Source organism: Stenella coeruleoalba, assembly GCF_951394435.1.
Source record: "Stenella coeruleoalba genome assembly, chromosome: 19".
Taxonomy (NCBI): domain Eukaryota; kingdom Metazoa; phylum Chordata; class Mammalia; order Artiodactyla; family Delphinidae; genus Stenella; species Stenella coeruleoalba.
This window is the reverse complement of record NC_137165.1, coordinates 38,030,347-38,049,393: the sequence shown is the minus strand read 5'-3', so window position 1 is coordinate 38,049,393 and position 19,047 is coordinate 38,030,347. Positions and strand designations below refer to the sequence as shown.

Sequence of the window (19,047 nt, the reverse complement as noted above, 5' to 3'; positions counted from 1 at the left end):
TACAAAGGAAGCTGGAAGAGACTGAAAGGGTGACTATTTACTGGTCCGTTAGGGTCTGCTCATTTGAGATAAGGAACATTTTATGAGGAAGGGGTTTGAATTAACAGAGGCTATAATTTATGTCTCAGGGCCACAGAAACTAGACTGTCTAGCCAGGAGACAGAAGGCCTTCATTCTAGGCCCAGCTCTACCATGAACTTGTAGATGACCTGTGCAAGTCATTTTATACATGTTCACTGTTATCTATGTTACTCAGGTTATCCTTAGCGGATAAAAAAGGTTTTCTCCAATAAAGATGCAATGTGAAGGCACTTTAAAAAAAAGAAAGTAATGGCTGAAGAATACTGGGGGAAGAAAAAAATTGGAATTTTTTTGGTTTTTTGGTTCTTTTTTAAAACAAAGTTGTCGAGGTTTTATTCACCACCAGCTCCTCCCTCTTCTCCCTGCCTGCTGCTGTGCCCCCTTCCGCATTCCCAGTCAGGGGAGGGCTTCTCTGGCCTCCTCAGCTGTAATCTCCTGGGAGTAGAGGTCAGTGAAGAGAGCTGGCAGCCAGTAGTGGGCCTCCCCTGGGGCCTGCAGGTCCAGCCAAGCCAGCCCTTCCTTCAGCAGGTGTTCCTGGCAGAAAAAGGAAAAATCAACTGAGAAAGGGGAGTTTACATAATGTAGGGTAGATAATCCTCAAACCTATCTTGGCTTCAGTGGGGTTTTCAAACTAAATCTACAAGAGTGCCTTCACATATTTACACAGCCAAATTAGAATGATTTGTTTAGCCTAGGTCTTTGCCTGAGGTGTGAGAAATGCCACCAAGTTGCTTAATCTGTGCTGCTGGGAAAGAGGATAACGACAAAGTGGGATGTTGTGGAAGGAAGGGCTACAGAAATATTTGCTGTATGGCTTTGAGCAAATCACTAACTGCATTCCCTAAAACAAAATGGAGATCAGTACCTTTCAGTTAACTTATGGAGTAACAGACAGCTAGGGGGAAACCTTTTTGGAAAAGTTAATGGAAAAACTGTATTAGTATTAGAATGGACTCATAGTTCCTATAGCTGGAAGTATGCTCCAGATGGGTTGGTTCTACCCAATATCATTAAATGTTTGTTATCCCCACTTCACAGATGAAGTTAAGTCTATAGTTCAACTGCCTGGGTAAGGAGAAAGGTATTGAAAGCCAGGGTTCCTACGTGTTCATGCCACTCCCTCTTCACAACATCAGTCTTTCATTAGTACCATGAAATGTGTATATATAAAACTATATGTAACATGCACTATAATAGTATATAATTATAGCAATGTAGTTATCAGTAGTTAATAATTCCCTTCACTCTGTACTAACAGTGTTACTTCCAGTACAAGCCACATTAACCATCTGACCAGGCTTTACAGGTCAGCAGAGAGAGGCATTGGTGACTCCCCAGTGGCAGTGGCAGCCTGGCTGTACCCATGTGCCAGGGCTGGAAGCCTGCCTTTGTGAGTTCTACCTCTCAGTGCCATCTTCAGAGAAATGCTGGGGTTACTTCTGGTGTGGCAGCAGCAGCCTTCCAGGCAAGAAGTCAGCAGAGAGAGAGAGGCCACAGCTCTTGCCTGTGGGGTACCTGTCTACCCTCCTCCTCCCATCTGGGGCCCATCTTTTCTGGGCCATTCCAAAAGTCACATACCAGCACTTGCCGCGCTCGCTCCGTCTCCCATTTAAGACTGGCTTTGATGTCACTGACAGTCACATAGCCACTTTTCTGAAGGAAGGAGGAATGGAGGCTGCGTCAGTTAAGAGCGTGCTTTCCCTTAGAATCCAGCATCTGCCCAGGGACAATTAATTTACCCAGGCAGGAGGGGGAACTGCCCTTGGGTGAAGCCTAAGAGAGCACAGAAGAATGTTTAGAGGTCCCAGTAGAGAGCAAGAGAGAAGTGACTTTCAGGATGACAGAGGTAGGTTGAGGGGTTCAGTCCTAAAAAGTAGAGTCGAGTCCCTGGTACTAAAATATCAATGTAGACTTTACCAGAGAACTCTAAAGTGACAAGGAAAGATTCAGAATGATTAACTGATAGGAAGAAATGGTGATCATCATAAACTGTTCATAATCTAAAATATTTAAGTATTCAGCCCCTGTCCTGCCTCACCCTAACCATTCCCCAATCCAGAAAAGTCCCCTCCCTCATTTAGTTCTATTCTACATTACAGAATTGAGAAAACTGAACATGTCTTCCCTAAAAACATGATAAGGATTTCGAGGAAGATGATATAGCTTAAGGCATTGCTGAGGAACAGGAGGATGGCAAACAAGATTAAACATTTTTTCAAAGAATCCATAAAGTAGTTTTACGAAGACATCAAAAAAATCTGTCCACCAAGGAAATTCAGTTAGTGGTCTGCATGTCTGTCTACACTAGACTGTAAGCTCCTTGAGAGCAGGAACTATATGGTACCCATCTTTATATGCTCCTACAGCCTGGCCCAGTGCTTTGCACTATAGCTGCTCAATAAACGTCTGCTAAATAAGCACAGGTCTGAGTAGTGCATCCGTTAGACAGTTTCAGCAAAAGACCTGAGTGATGGAGGGGAGGAGATCAGAAAATCCCCTCCCAGACTGCCTCTACATGCACATGCACGCACGGACACACACACACACACACACACACACACACGCACACATACACACACTCTCCCTCCCTCCCCCTCCCTCCCTCCCTCTCCTCCCTCTCCCTCCCTCCCCCTCCCTCCCTCCCTCTCCTCTCTCTCCCTCCCTCCCCCCTCCCTCCCTCACACACACACACACACACACACACACACACACACACACTCTCCCTCCCTCCCCCTCCCTCCCTCCCTCTCCTCTCTCTCTCTCCCACCCCCCCCCCACACACACACACACACACACACACACGGCCCACCAGTACCTCTGCCAGCTGCAGCACCACAGTGTGATCCATATTAAGCTCAGCTGGAACAGACTGAATGAGGTAAGTGCCGCCCACAGGGATGATGCCGAAGCCAGTGCCCAGTGCCTTTAGCTTCTTGATGGCCCTGATCAGGTCGTCTCTGAGGTGAGGAAGAGCTGCTTAAAGACCCTTGGCAGACCAGACTAGCAACAATGCAGTTTCAGCTCTGCCCTGGGCAGGATACCATGGCTGAAGACTCAAAAGGCTGCACTACATTTAACTACATCAGTAAAAAGGCAGGGTCAAGGTGCACCAAATGGTGCTTGGACATTCCAGGGAAATGGTATAGGAGTCAGGCTCTCCACTTAGCAAACCACTCCAATACCAGACAGAGGTAAAAAGTATGCTTCCAGGAGCCCATCAGGAAATGTGAATAAGTGAGCTGAACTTAAGCGACAATAGGGAGTACTGTAAACTATGGCAAAACAGAGACTTGAAAGGGGCAACCCAGCTGATTGCCGCCATTTGGAAATTCAGGCCCAGTGGTGCCAGATTTTGATTTCTTAGTTGACAACTAACTGAAATTAAAGAAAACCCACAAGATAATGTGTAGACCACATATCCAGCCCACATACTGAGAGTCTTTTTTACCTTTTCTCAAATTGGAGTCACACAAAGGCTAGTGAACCAGGTCAATTTACACCCCATCTTCTGAGCCCAGCTCCTTTCCCCAGCCTTTCTCAGTGCCAGCTCTAGTCTCCTTGACCACAAATAATGTCAACAGTGTATACAGCCCCGAGTATGTTTAAAAAGAAGAAGAAAAAAAAAGTGTATACACACACCCACATTATTTTTATGCATGAAAAAAATGCTTAGAAGGAGATCTACCAAAACTTTTAACAGTTGTAATATCTCAGTTGAGAAATAATGGGTTTTTTGTTTTTTTATATCTCTATTTTCAGATTTCTAAAATAAAAACATTTCTTCTGATCATGAAGAGAAATAAAAATGATTCCTAAACTAGCCTAGACGAACGAGTGGTAAGGAGAAAAGATTTCCACCTTTTTTAAAGACCTTTCTATACTCCAAGGGGTTGGAAGGCAAAACCTACTGGCTGACATCCTGGGCGAATTTGCCCCTTCCTTTTAACACCTGTTGATGTAGTTCCTCCAGAGTTATCAGACCTATTGGAGAGGGGGACAGAAAGCAGTTGAAGGATTACCTTTATGACTTTAAAAAAAAAAAGACAGCATCTCTGAAAAACTGTAAATGCTCTCTTGACACCAAGGCTGTGTCTACAGCCAATGATTTCTGTCTACAGCCAATGATTTCTGTCTATAGCCAATGATTTCTAACTAGGGTTAAGTTTTATTTCTTAACTTCAACACAGACCATTCAGTGTGCTTATTAAGATGATATCACTGAATGATCGTTTTAAAGCTAACATTCTGGGGAGCACAGAGACTCCATTGACATCACCACACCTTGGATAAGCAGGGCAGGCCTATAGTTACTAATGAGAAAATCATAACCCAGACACATCATCTATCAGGGAAAAAGGCCTATTTCCTACCTGCCTATATGTTCTGTAACAACTAGGAGCTAAGCCTTCCTGGCCAAAGACCTTTGGAGAATAGAGATAATCATTCAGATTTACCCTTGGCCATGGAGACTGGTCATGGATTCAACATCGTGAAGCACTAAGATACTTCTCAGGACCTAACAGCTTCTCAAGACCTTACTGGCCTGCAGACTGCAGGATAGGAAAGATCATCTTTCAACATTTTTTCCCTCTCAGAGAAGCCCAAAGCCCAGTCCAGGACCGAGCCACCCTCACCTCCATTCCGGTGTTTCAGGGCCAGGCACACTTCGATAATCTGGACACCCAGCTCGTAATAGAAGTCTCCCACGCCTAGCATCTCAGACCAAAATCCTTTTCCAGCTAAAAGACAGAAAAACAAAAGCTAGGTTATTCAATAGTTACATCTTTTCTTTCAAAGCTAGATTAAAACATCTATTCTAGTGCTTGCTTCGGCAGCCCATATACTTAAAAAAATACATCTATTCTATGGGAAGTCTTCTCTGCCCAGCCTTACGTCCTTCTGCTCCACTTACAACTCAGGATCCTCAACACAATCTGTCTCTTGGTAATTCCTACTAAACAACAGGTTCAGACAGTTCTAAAGGTGGGCAATCTATTTGGCTGCTAACTCTGGCTCAGGATACTATAAAAGTGAGTTTTCTTTCCCAAAGCATGCAGTGAAATATAATGGGACATACGGTCTAGACAGGCTAAGAAAAAGAATATGCAGACCTGGCATTCAAAAATCCATTGAAGATATTTTATTGAGTAAAAAATGCAAGTTACAGAGTAATAATTACAGCATAATCCCATATATATTTATATATATATATATTTTTTTTTTGCGGTACACGGGCCTCTCACTGTTGTGGCCTCTCCCGTTGCGGAGCACAGGCTCCAGACTCGCAGGCTCAGCAGCCATGGCTCACGGCCCCAGCCGCTCTGTGGCATGTGGGATCTTCCCGGACTGGGACATAAACCCGTGTCCCCTGCATTGGCAGGCAGACTCTCAACCACTGCGCCACCAGGGAAGCCCAATCCCATATATTTTTAAAAAATAGTTTATAAATATGATGAAGGTGTCTAGAAAGATATACCTTAAACTGTTAACAGTACTTTATCTCTGCAATTACGGGCAGGGTCAGAAGACTTCCACTTTCTCGTTTTCTTTTTTCTCCTTTGTTGACTGACTGCCTGAATACATGCTACTTTTATCAAAACTTTTTTAACAAAGGGAAAAATAGTCATAAAAAATTCCACAGCACAGCATTCCAGGGAAGATCACGTACACTGGCTACTCAGCCTGCACTCCAACCTCTCCATCTTTCCCATCAAACTGGATACTCAGCCATCCTGCTAGGGACTCCCTGAAGACAACATCCTCTGGATCTCCCTGTAGGCCCTTACAGAAGACGCCCCAACAGTAGTGACAACAACTAGGTGAGCTTTGTCCCTTAGCAACCCTAGAAGAACACTGGACCCCTACAGACAACTTACAGGCCAGAGGATCCACCCCAATGGTGGCACACATGTCCTGGAACTGCACCCGGAACTCAGGATTCTTCCGGATCTCCTGCTTGTGCTTGCTGGCAAATTCTTCCAGGTTGGTCTTGAACATGTCCAACTGCTTTGACATCTGCAGGATGAATCACAGTTAAGTTTAGAGAACTTCCTTCATCACAAAATACAAAATTAAAGAAATAGAAAAAAAATTTTTTTCCTTGTGCTGAGAACTCTTAGGGTTTACTCTCTTAACAACTCTCATTATATAACATACAACAGCATTAATTATATTTCGGTTGTTGTAAGTGCTTCTTATCTTTTTCCCAGAAGAAAAAAATGTTATTAAATTGAAGGTGCAATCAACAAGGACCTATTGCATAGCACAGGGAACTCTACTCAATATCCTGTAATAACCTATATGGGAGAAGAATCTGCAAAAGAACAGACATATGTATATGTATAACTGAATCACTGTGCTGCACACCTGAAACGAACAAAACATTGTAAATCAACTATACTCAAAAATAAAATAAAATTTTTTTTAAATCTAATGAAATTAATTAATTGAAGATGCACCTAATAATTTTGCAGCATTCACACAGTGGGAAATCTTCAGCCACTGACAGAAAGGCTAGATAGGAGAGAAAGGAAGCCTGGCATGAATTAGGTGTGTTGTTTTAATCTCTGAGTCAAGAACCTCCTCGGGGATAACCATAGATAAAGAATCTCTGAGGAAGGGATGTGGCTCTACCAGAGTACATTCTAAAGCTAAATACTTTTGGTTTGGGGATATTCTGACTTCCCATTTGCATTACTCCTTTTCTTTCCCTAATTAACAACCTATCTTCAACTCACCAAGAATAACCACTCCTGGCCCAGCATCTCCTCATTTCCAACATATTAGAAATTTACACATTATTATAATCACCATTTCCAGCTGATTCCTGCATGTTATCTCCCCTGAGTGGGAGCTTTTGAACAGCACACCCTGTGTCTATTTATTTTCCTCAGTTCAAGGGCCCATTTCCCTGCCTCACTGCCTCCTTCTCTTCTTCACCAGGCAAAATAACTGAGTAAACAACAGGGCATGTACAGAAAAGGGAAGTGTTAGAGAAGGAAACTGCAGGAGCCATACCCCCATCACTGACACTTCTGGTGTGCACCTAGATGTGATGGTGGTGGGTGCCACAGGTTAGGCAATATTTTCAGGTTATTCTTAGGCATTTAAAGTAAAAACCCAAAAGACCTAATCAAACAACTCTACCACTTACTACCCATGTAACCTTGGATAAAGCACTTAACACCTCAGTGCCCTCAATTTGAAAGTGCGAAGAACAGAGTTCCTTCCTGATAGGATTGTCAGGAGGAATGAACAAGACGGTGTATGTAAAGAAAATGGACATGTGCCTGGGACGCTACAAGTAGGTAATCACTCAAAGATGTTAGCTATCATTGTTATCAGCAAGTCACCTAAATGACCTGAGCAGCCCAGAAACTGGGATTTGCCAAATGCCCTATTTTTAGTTCGATCCAAACAATCTGGTTTATATCAAAGGTGTCCTGCCCAGCCTTGTCGGATCTCCCTTGCTGTCTGGAGCCCTCCATCCCACTCACCTGGGCCAGCTGGTCCTCTGCCAAGACAGTCCCTCGCTCCTTATACTTGGCCTGTCAGACAAATAGACCAGGATGAGTTGAGAGAGTGGGTGCTGGGGGCTCCCACTTGTACTGCCTCCGCAGAAGTATTAAAAGGGTCTTGCAAATGGTTTTTCTTAGGGAGAGGAAGTGAGGAAGTAGAATAGACGACTCGACTGTAGTCTAATTGGGGGAAGTGAGGGAAAGGGCTGATGGATCTAGGGATGCTGACATTCCAATACACCGGAAGCTGGAGAAACTCAATTCCCCGGGACCGAGAAACCCGCGTCAGATTCTGTTGGGAGGCGATCTGAGGGTACAGAGCTCTGCGCGGAGAGACTTCTGTCTCTCGCGGGTCTGGAGTGACTGTAGGGCCCGCCTCCTTCCCCTCACCTCCGCAAGCTTCTTCTTGGCGATGGCGCCGGCTCCTACTCCGCGGCGGTGCATCCCCACCGTGGCCCGCGGGCCGCCCCGCTGCCGGGACCCCGGGTCTCCGCGTCCCGGGATCCTCCACCAGCTCCCCCACGCGGATGCGCAAACTGGACGTCATCTCCGCGCGCCGGAAGCTACGCCCAGACTTCCGGCCGCGGGGCTGAACTCCCCCAGCGCCAGGGGCCTGGCGGCCCCGCCTCGTGCTCCAGCCAGGATCCGCAAAACTGTTTGCGGCCCAGCGCGCCCCACCCAGGTGGACGCCTCGGACTCGCTCGACTTCATGCGACTGACCCCCACCGCCACCCCAGCCTGCAAGTGAAGGTCCGCCGCTGCTCACTGGCCGTCTGTTGCGTGCGACGCGCTGAGTTGGGCGCCGAGCGTTCCATATTAAACATAAAACAATCCGTTCTACGCTAATGGAGCTTGCCTTTTGGAATCACACGTAGAGCTTCTGATTGGGGAAGGCCTTACAGTTAAGAACTTGGACTCTGGAATTAGTTTACCTGGTACCATAGCTCACTTCCACTACGTATGGTCCAGTAACTTAAGGCAAATTCCTTAACCTCTTTGTGTTCCATTTAACACAGTTGAGAAAGAGTAATACCTACTCATGAAGTCATTGTGAGAATTAAGCCAGAAAATATATAACAAAGCATTTAGTGCAATGCCTGGCACATAAATAAGTATCAGCTATGTTTGTTATTCATCAGGTCTGGGGTGAAATCAGTTATCTGTGTGTTTAGGAAGTTCCATAGGTGACTTCTATAGCAATATTGAGTCTTAAAAAAAGGAGCCAAGGGAGGTTTAAGTCAGGGAGTAATAATACCAAAATTTTGTTATAGGAAAATTAATGGCAACCTAGACTTAATTTTAAGTCAGTTGTAGCAGTCCAAAGTAGAAATGATGAGGGCCAGAACTAAGATGGTGGCAGAAAGGATAGAGAGAATGCGACAGATTCCGGACAAAGTAAGAAAAAGGGATGGTAAAACTGATGGGGACAGAGTGGGTGGGAAAAGTTAGCAGGATGTTCAGTGTCCTGGCTTGGGCAACTGCGTGGTGCCGTTCAGAGAGAGCGGTAGGAAGAGACCACAGGATGAAGCTGAGGAAATAAGAGTGGTTTTGAAAATGTTGAAATTGAGGTCTGTGGGACATCCCGGGAGAGATGGCCAATTGTCATTCAGATGTACTGGTATGAAGTTCTACAGAAAGAACTGGGCTACAGATCAAGGCAAAACCATGGATGTGAATAATGTTACCAGAGAGGTTTCAAGTAAAAGGAAAAAAAGAGGATGGGAGCAGGGACTTCCCTCGTGGTCCAGTGGTTAAGACCCCATGCTCCCAATGTGGCAGGGGGCACGGGGGTGGGGGTGAGAGAAGGAGTTCGATCCCTGGTGGGTGAACTAAGATCCTGCATGCTGCACCATGCAACCTGAAAAAAAAAAAAAAAGAGGATGGGAGCAGAGAGATCGGTGGCAGGATATTTAGTTGCCATTTTGGGCCTTGAGGGATGGTGGAGCCATGAGCCAATGAGTCTGGGTCCCTGAGGATTTGACGGAGCAAAAGCTGTCACACCAGCTCCGGGCTGCCTGCCTCTGGGTGTTTACGAGAAAGAGAAATAATGCTCTATCTTGCTAAAAATATTTAGCACTGTTATTTGTGTTTTTCTGTATTTTGAAAGAACGACCAAGGCTGAAACAATTATTTAGGCTATCATAGTCCTACCTTCAGATTCACTCCGATACGTACCCTTAGACACTAAACTCAGATAACATAAGCCCCCTTAAACACAAACTTACTTTCTCAGACACAGATTTGTCGCCTCCCAACACATACATTTGACACCCTCTCATACACATTGACTTCCTCCATTACACCCTGTCTATGAAAAATGCATTAGCCTCATGTATGCACATACTGACCTCATATTTTCATATTCTTACTACACCACTCCCTAACACAAAAACTCCGTCCCTTAGGTGCCCGCTGACACCATCTAGACACACCTGCCTCACTTCTCACTCTCTGACTCACACTGTATGACTCTTTAAGGTATACACACTGATCCCTCACTCACACTCATGACTTCAGATTTAACTATTCAGACCCTCAAATGCACACATACATACTCCCTGAGGTACACACATTGACCCTTGATAAACTTCATTGCCACCCTCAAGCAGACATGTTCATTCCCTTCTTCAGACACATTTGTTCTCCTCTATAATTTAAGAGAAAGTATGCTGACCAGTAATGTGCTGGTAAATGTTTAACAATCACCTCTCCAGGTTGGGAGGGCGGTGCTCTGGTTTATATCATTTGCCAATTTCCATAGTGTAAATACTCTGACCACAGCCTTTGGAGCTATTGTTTCAAGCTATGGATGGTTTTACAGCCTGCTCACAGAATTCCTGACAATTTCACAATGGCTCTCAGAAGCACTCTGCCCCGGTGCACCACTGAATGTGACCGTCACAGATGCTCTCAGTTGCTTTAAGTGACTAGTGAGTCATTGGCCTTATGGCAGAGTGGCTAAGAGCATGGGCTTTAACTCTCTGCCTCAGGGAGGCAGTGTAGTGCACGGTTGACAGCTATGATGCTATCATTACCTCGAAGGACTGTGATGAGGCTTTAAATGAGATCACCATGACTTTTTTTAAATGATGTTTCTAAATCTGAATAAAAGCCAAAAAAAAAAAAAAAGTTGAAAAAAAAATGGCATCTCGAAAGTCCTGAGCACTAATGCCTGGCCCATAGTGAGACAGTTGTACATTTTTTTTAATAACACTTACAGATTCGCTGATTCACAGAGACACCCAAGACTACAGAAATATAGATCTGAACTCCTCCCCAATACAATCAGTTCTATCATGGAGAATCACTAAAATATAACCTCTGAGCAAAGGCATGCTCTAAATTGTGTGGTACACACCCTTAGAACTCTAGGAGTTTAGAGGAGAGGAAGCCCAAAATGTTAAGAACTGGAAGAGATTGCAAACTGGCAGCCCTCAGGCAAATTCAGTTCTCCAAAGAGTTTTGTTTGGTCATCAGAATACCTTTAGGGGCACATTTCTTTTCCATTTTCACAGTCCCAATCCTTCCCCTTACTTTACACACTCCCCACTTTGCTTATTTAGGTTACTGGCCCAGCCATTCAGCCAATCCAGTTTGCCACTCCCTGATTTTAAACTAATACCCCAGTGTTTTTAAACTGAGGTTTAAGTGTGTGAATAATAATAACAAAAGTTAACTTTTATTGACCACTTACTTTGTGCCAGGCATTATTTTAAAATACTTCAACCCTATGACGTGAGTACTTTTTAGTCTTTTCCAGACAGCAAACTGAGCTTCAGAGAGAGAGGAACTAACTTGCCAAGTCACAGACCTAGAGAGTGATTTGAATCTAGGTGTGTTTGACTCTAGTATGCTAAAATATGACTAGATCAAGGGAAGAGGAGGGGACATTAGGCAAAGGTAACCTAAACTAAGCGGGAAAGAGAGACAGCCTTGTCTTCTGTGGATGCAGGGCACTGGGAGAAGGCAGCATGCCGAGGTGGATAAACATTTAAACACCGGAAGAAAGAGGTATTGACTTTTGGACAAACTGAGTTCTCCCACTTCCCTTCACCTTCACTGGCAACTCCCTAGTGTGAAATCTGGAATCCCTTAAGAGCCTCTTCCACATTCATCCCTCTTCATCTCAATATCATTCTCACCATCATCAGTGTGATTGTTTGGGGATGCAAATAGATCTTCTCTGACCTGCCCCTGCTTAAAATCCTTCAAGTACTTGTCCTTGCACTGAGGATAAACTCTCAAAGCTTTAACATGGCCTTTGAGGCCCTGCCTCTGCCCACCTGCCCCGTCTCTACTTGTGCCGTTCTCACCGTTGCCCATTTTGCTGTGCAACCATAGCACTGGCTAATATTTATGAAGGCTTCCATCACCCTTTGGCCATTTTATCCTTCAAATCTCACTCAGCTTAAACGTCATTTTCTTAGAGAGGCCCTCCTGACTGCCCACTCCATCTAGATGAGGCTTCTCTGTCCTCTCACAGCTCCCTAGTGTTTCTTCACATAACTCTGCATGTTTTGTAGTTATTAATGTGTTTGTGTGTTTAAAGATTAAAGTCTGTCCCCACCACTGGACTGTAAACCCCTTGGGGACAAGGATTGTGTCTGTTTCCATGATTGCTGTATACCCAGCGTTCAGGGCAGTCTCTGCCTGTGTTAAGTTTCCAGTAAGTGTTCGTGGAAACAACAGATGAATTAACAGATGGGTAAGAGCCATATCTGCTTTTCACTGGGTGGTGCACACACGAAGACAAATGAACAGGTAGTGCTCAGTAGACACGTGAATATGTTTTGACAACGGGCACAAAGATTTATTTCAGCTTGAACTTGGTTTTGTTTCTTTGGGGTATCCTGGGGTGGAGCTGAGGCAGGAGCTGAGTAAGTGAAGGACAGAGTCCAGTTCTGAGCTGGGTTTGGTCAGAGTCACTGAAACCTGTGCAGAGTGGAGAGAGGAGTGGAGCAGTGGAGAGAGGGTCAGTATCGGCTTAAAGGCAGCAAAGTAAATGTATCCTGGCACCCAGCCATAGTTCAACCGCTCCTACCTCCAAACTACCTCTCTAATTATAAGTAATCAAAATGATTCCCAAAAGCACAGAGACTGTTACCCACTTTCCTGTGGAGAGTTTCTCATACTCTCTTCTCCGTTGTTCAGGTCACATGCCTCTCTTCCTTCTAACCCTCTTACAGGAAGCCATCCCAGATTTGTGCCCTCAGTCCCTCAACTTCCCAGCACCGAAGTCTGAATTTGTTTTGGTTTCTGTGCCTCGGTGTCTGCATCTTAAATGAGTGTCCTGTCTCACCATTCGGGTGGGTGGATCTCTCCATGGTATTGAGCCATCCCTTGTTTCTGAGACATAATAGATTGAAAGACTTCCTAGCTTAGGAGGAGGATTTGAGGACTATTGAGACCAGCAGCAGCTACAGAGAAGGGCAACATGCCTCCAACTCTAGGGGTTCCATCACTGAGAAGGTGCCATGGCACAACGGTACCAAGGAAAAGCTAAGGTTAGGATGGGCTCGGGTGGGTAGGGCAGGTGAGAGCAGCATCTCACCTGGAGGAAATTGAGGAAGAAGTGCAAGTGGTACTAATAACTGTCAAGGTTACCAAACTCAGTACTCTGCAGATGTTGATTTCAGCCTTTTCCTCGAATTATCTTATTTAAACCCCACCAAATCCCATGAAGTGGTTTAAGTAGCCCCAATTTTCACAAAAACCCCAAGGTTCAGAGAGTCTAAGTAATTTGTCAGCATGTGTTGAGGTGAAGATGTGAACCCGTGTCTGACCCCAGAGTGCGAGCTCACAACCACTATGCAAGATGCCCAAAGCTACCAAACTCCCACCTGAGCCTGCAGAGCTCCATCTGATCCACGATCCAGGACAGCAGCTCTCGAATCAGTAAATCCTTTAGCAAACCGTCATCACTGGGGTTCTTGGGTAGGGAGCTACAAAGGAGAAAGCCTCAGGCAGGCGCCTTTAGCCTGGGCACCACCCAGAGAGAGTAAATACCGGACCTGGGACTCCAACGTGGTGGGACAAGGTGGGGTGGGGGTGGGGTGTACGAGTCAACACAGCTGCCTCTCAGTTGTCTCAGCTTTCAAAGCTCCACCCAGACCTGTCGGCCAGGGAATATAGGCTCTTCCATACAGGCAAAGACAAACAATTCCGGTGGGAGACATCCCACCCATCCACCTCTCCAAGTGTCCCAGAGTGCATTCCAAAACCCCAAGAGATTACTTTGGGAATATTCACTCTTTAGAAGGATCTGTGTCATCAATTCCTCAGCTTCCTACAGAGACGGGGTAACTGATTTCAGGGGACTGGCCTTCAGAGGGTCCCAGTTTCACACAAGCCTTCCTGAAGTTTGGCAGGCAGAAGTGGAGAAGCCAGTTTCCGAGGTCTCTTTTGTGCCCCACTCCTGGACTTGGTGACTCTGCACACTAAGTCATCCACCTTAGAAACTCTGGCCCCAGATTCCCTCCCAGGACCCCCACCCCCATTCCTCCCAGGCTTTCCCTTAGGCTTGGGCTGTCCTCCAGGAGTTCTGTGAAGACCCCTCTTTGAACTCTGAGTAGAAGGGGATGCTTATCTGGGGCCTAGCCCTGCTCTGGAGTCTGGGAGAGGGAACAATGAGGTGGGGTCAAGAGGCACCCCCTCCGCCCCCCGACCCCTTCCCCTGTGGGCTGACTCACCCCTGCTGCTCCCTTGCCTCCTCCTTCCTGTTAGATTGATGGGCCAGCTCTAGGGCCCGGGCCTCCCTCTGGGTGATGTTGTGTTTCCAGCTGGTAAAATAAAGATTAGGGAGTGGGTGGGGCCAGGCGGGACTCCAGATGTTCTCCAGCCCAAAGAAGCTCCAATCTTTTGGTACCTCGACCCAAGGAGCAGAGGGGACCTCTTTCTCTACTCAGCCTCCCCGCTGCTTGTCTTCAGCTATCAGTGACAAGCTTTTCAGGAGCTACCATGCTGGCCAAACAGTGAGGGCAGGGGAAAAGAGTTTGCATAGAGAAGAACGATGAAAGCAGTTTATCCTATTTCCAAAGTCTGAAGCTGCCGCCACCAAGTAGTCATTGGCAGCAATTCAGCTCCCCTGGTTCATCCCCAGCCCCCCGAGGATCCTCTGTGAGTCCCACACATCTTCCCGACCCCTCCTCTTAGAAGAAAAGGATTGGAAAATTGCCCAAATCCTGCCCCACCCCCCGACCAGACTGCTGCCTGAGCCAGGGTCCCAGGCAGGGCCGCCATGCGGTCCAGCTCCCCAGCAGCACCTAAGCGAAAGGTGCCACCTGGCCTTGTGCATCACACGGGGGCACAGGGAGCAGGGAAGGGCACGCATGACTCACTCGCTCTTCTTCCCCTTCTGCGCCAGCAGCCAGTTCACAAAATCTTGTTGGCGGATCTTGTCCATGGCGATGCTATAGTCACTGATGAAAGTGCCTTCGGCGTACCTGGGGGCTCGTGGTTGGGAGCCGCTGGCCTTAGTGTGGAACCTGAGGGGCAGGGAGGGGAGAGAGAGGGAAACCAGGATGCCGCAGAAGGAGCAGAGGGTGCGAAGATAAATGATTGTCACCAGCAGGAGGCTGCTGTTTGGAAAGGAAGCAGCCCATTTCTAGGGAGTCAGTTTTTATGGACACACCCTCTTGTCCATGCATCAAGCCCCCGGGGCTTTATCCTCAGCTCAAGCACCCACTTCCAGCATCCTCAGTGTTTGAGGCTCTGCTTCTGGGCAAAGATCAGGGGTCCCCCTCTTCCCTAAGGACTGAGCCACAGTTTTCTCCTTTGCTCCTCTTGCCCTGGCCCCACCAGATTCAGTTCTTTGGTTCTCAGTTTCCTAATAGTGAGCTCTCATATAACGGCACTTACTATGAGTCAGGTCCTCTACAAGCCCTTGAATACAGAAACTTACTAAATCCTCACACCACCCCAAGGAGGTAGACACTATGTATATCTCCCTCTGGTAAGTGAGGAAACCACCGTGCAAAGAGATTAACTTAGCGTACAGTGAAGGTATGATCCAGGGTTTACCCCAGGTAGTCTGGGTCCAGGTCTATGGTCTTTAACTTCTGCATGATGTTGTCTGTCCTTGTATGCGTGTGACAGCTGCATGTCAAACTTAGCCACTTGACAGGGGCATATGGCTTGTCCTTGCATATGAGAAGGCCTAACTCTACTCAGACACGTCTCTCGGCCTCCCGAACACACAAACAGAACCCCCTGCTATATTCATTCATAATCTTCCCTGCCTTTTCCTCACAGCGCTCATGACAGTTTGAAGCTTTGCCTAGATGGTTCTTCATCTGCTTTCCCCTTGGGCCTATATGCTCCACGAGGGCAGGTGGCATTTGTGGACCACTCTTCAGGTATATCCCTTGTGCCTGGCACACAGGAAGCCTGCTGTAAAATTTGATCAAATGCACACATAAGTGACTGGTTAAGGCTTTCATTAGGAAGGGAGATGCTATCATCTACTTCAGACACTTAACCACTGAGAAGTCCTTCCAGAGATCTAAGCACACTCTCTCCAGCTACAACAGTAGCTCCTAAAAAAGACTCCCTGGGGCTTCCCTGGTGGCGCAGTGGTTGGGAGTCCGCCTGCCGATGCAGGGGACACGGGTTCGTGCCCCGGTCCGGGAAGATCCCACGTGCCGCGGAGCGGCTGGGCCCGTGAGCCATGGCTGCTGAGCCTGCGTGTCCGGAACCTGTGCGCCGCAACGGGAGAGGCCACAACAGTGAGAGACCCGCGTACCGCAAAAAAAAAAAAAGACTCCCTGGTTCTAGCCTCACTCTGCACTCAGACTGCTGAAAAGTTTTTTTCCGTCGAGCATCTTTCCTCTTGGCCTGGGATTCCTCCCTTTCTCACCTCCCCCTTGAAAATAGAACCCAGTCACCCCCCGAGCCTCCTCCCCGGCACCTGACCCCTTCCTTCTCACCCCAACCTGGAGTGACCTTCTTCCTTCTCTCCTAGCACCAATGCCAGGAGCAGGGACACCAGCAGCAGAGAGAAGGTCTTCATGGCCAGCATCTTCCAATGGTTATTTCCTGAGCTAAGAGAGAAAAGGACCAGCATGAGGTGGAAGCCCTGTGCTGAGGAAGCAGGCAATATGGCCGCGCACTCCTGGTGCCCCAGAGCCTGTGGGGAGTCTGAAAGCTGGGGGGCCCTGTGCCCTGGGAGTTGGAGCTTTTCTAAGAGGCTAGAGCAACACCTTGGGGATGGTGGGAGGAGCTGGCATTAGAGTTAGAAGGGACATTAGAAGGGATATGGAGCCTGGATGAGAGTGGACCTGCTTCTTGTTTTTTAGGTGGAGTCTGAGTGGAGTGGGAGGAGGGCAGCAGGGGGGTGATCCTGGCAGGAGAAAGCAGTGAAGGCCTGTGTGCAGGGACAGCCCCCTTCCTGGCCCCTGTGGCTAGACATCACAGGCATGTGGACTGGCAAGATTCTCCCTTCAGAGCCTCCAAAGTTCATACCAGCCAGCCTTCCAGCTCTCAGATTGGCTGTCACCTAAATCTTCGCAGCCCTCTTGGCCTGAGTGAAAACCATAAGTAGAACCCCTACCCGCCAGCCTTCACTATCCCCACTTAGGGATGTCTGACGCTTCTGCCGAGGGCAAGCCCCGTTTCATCAGGGCATCTTCAGCAGAGACGAAGAACAGTAAGGAGCCTTCCTCCTGAGCCCTGAACACCAAAGCTAGCTCTACAGATGTGTGGATTTTCCTGCGTTGTCACCTGGGTGTTAAAGGAACCCTCAGCCCCACCTTTTCTTTCTTTCACGGAGGAAAAGAAAGTGAGGGACTAGGGTGCCAAACACCTCAGGGGTGCCAAGACCCACCTCCTCTCCAGTGTCCTGTCCACGTCCACGTCCATCCCCATCCCAGCTGCTCTCTTACCAGCCTTCCTTTCCGGCTCTCCCAGAAGAAGGATAGGGCAGGGGTCTCCTCCTCCCTTCTGGCTCTTTGGAACCTGTCTCAAGAAAGTCTGCCCCGGCTCCTTTATATCCAGATATCGCAGACCTACTGATTAGCCTAAAAGCATCTTATCTCAAGAAATTAATCCCACAGCTCCTGCCACATTAAGTCCATTTTACACGTAATAAAGTTGCCCTTTCCACCTGAACTGCGCTAATTGGTAATTAACATTTGGGTATCTCCAGCTGCTCTCTGGGCCTGGCCTGTGGGCAGGGTACCTTAAGTGCCCCTTTTCTTCTTCCCCCTCCTCCCTTCTGGGCAGGGAAGCCCAGTATTCCTCCACTTCCTTTATAGGTGCCCTCAGTTTGAAAGGATGGGTGCCCTTGGTGAGGGCAGGCTTGGGTAAGGTGACACTAACTTGGGTGGGGGGGGCACTACCATAGACATTAAACTACTCCTGGGTCAGAGAGAGAGGGGCCACAGTGGCCCGCGGCTTTGTCAATGTGGCAGTGTCTCCAGCTCGATATCTAGGGGGTGTCCAGCTGCCTGGGGAAAGGGCGGGAGAGTGATGGAGCAGAGGGTTGAGGGAACATGAAGGATGGGGGTTTCCTGGTGGTAGCTGGTGAACTGAGAACTTCTACTCAAGCTGCCTTCCTGCTGAGGGGCAGGCAGGGTGGGGAAAAGAGGCACATGTACACCGTGGGGACGCAGAGGAAGGCGGACCAGCTACAACTCTAACTGTAAAGATTTATGAGGTCCAAGCCTCTTTCCTCCAATGCTCTGCTCTCCTGTAAGAGAGAAGTATGTGCCCCTGTGTTTTGCCATCAGAGTGGGGCCTCTGAGGCTGCGCTGTGCCTTGATCAGACCCGGGGCCCTCAGACTGGAGACTCCTTGAGGTGCACCCTTTGCCTTTCTCCAAGCACTTAGTGCATGGCTCTGTCCCCAAGCGCTCTCAGTCCGGAAGGGGCGGGGCACAGCCTGCACGTTTGGCCGACCCCCAAGGCCTCCTTCCCAGGCTCTTCCCTCTCCACTCTCTGTGGGTACTTTGAACCCTAAACAGCCCCGCTCCTGCCCTGCCTGTTAGCTGCAGGGCTGAGTAAAGGCCACTTTCCTTTCCGGGTCAACTCCCCAGCCTGGGAGCCGGTCCAGCATGAAATTAAGTGCTTGTGTGGGATGAGAGGTAGCTGACTAGGATGGTCACTCACCTCTGCTTCCTGGAAACCTCCCTGACCCACCACCCATTTTCCACCGTCTCGAAAAACTCCTCTCTGGGCAAGCTCTCCAGATTCCATCTCCTAGCTATCAATGGGCAGAGATTAGACATCAGCTCAGATTTGGCCTCCGAAGAGGGTGCGGAGGCTGCTTGTGGTCCTGCTTCCTGCTGAGCAGCGCAGTAAATGGGCTCGAAAGGGTTGGTGCGAAACCTGAGCCCCACTGCCGGAGGCACAGCACATCCAAAAAGTGTGGACATCATCCTGGGACCCTAAGTCTCACGCCAAACCAGAGTCAAGGAAGGTTCTGGGATGGGTCCCAGCAGCCCTGAACCCCTGCCT

At 47.9% G+C, this 19,047-nt stretch overlaps 2 protein-coding genes across 2 annotated transcripts; both read right to left on the bottom strand.

Annotated features, from left to right (window-relative positions):
* Positions 1 to 477: 477 nt before the first annotated feature.
* On the bottom strand, positions 478 to 8,147 carry SNF8 (SNF8 subunit of ESCRT-II; the record flags this gene model as incomplete). Its single annotated transcript, XM_079903572.1, has 8 exons — positions 7,989 to 8,147; positions 7,578 to 7,628; positions 5,958 to 6,096; positions 4,716 to 4,820; positions 3,990 to 4,062; positions 2,897 to 3,038; positions 1,660 to 1,734; positions 478 to 615 (listed from the first exon to the last, which is right to left on the bottom strand). Exons 1-8 carry the CDS (start codon positions 8,040 to 8,042, stop codon positions 478 to 480), a joined length of 777 nt encoding a protein of 258 aa, XP_079759698.1. The 5' UTR covers positions 8,043 to 8,147.
* A 4,373-nt stretch (positions 8,148 to 12,520) lies between these two features.
* On the bottom strand, positions 12,521 to 16,614 carry GIP (gastric inhibitory polypeptide; the record flags this gene model as incomplete). The annotated part of the gene is made up of 5 exons (XM_079905216.1): positions 12,521 to 12,530; positions 13,439 to 13,540; positions 14,288 to 14,377; positions 14,936 to 15,082; positions 16,529 to 16,614. 5 exons carry the CDS (start codon positions 16,612 to 16,614, stop codon positions 12,521 to 12,523), a joined length of 435 nt encoding a protein of 144 aa, XP_079761342.1.
* Positions 16,615 to 19,047: the final 2,433 nt, after the last annotated feature.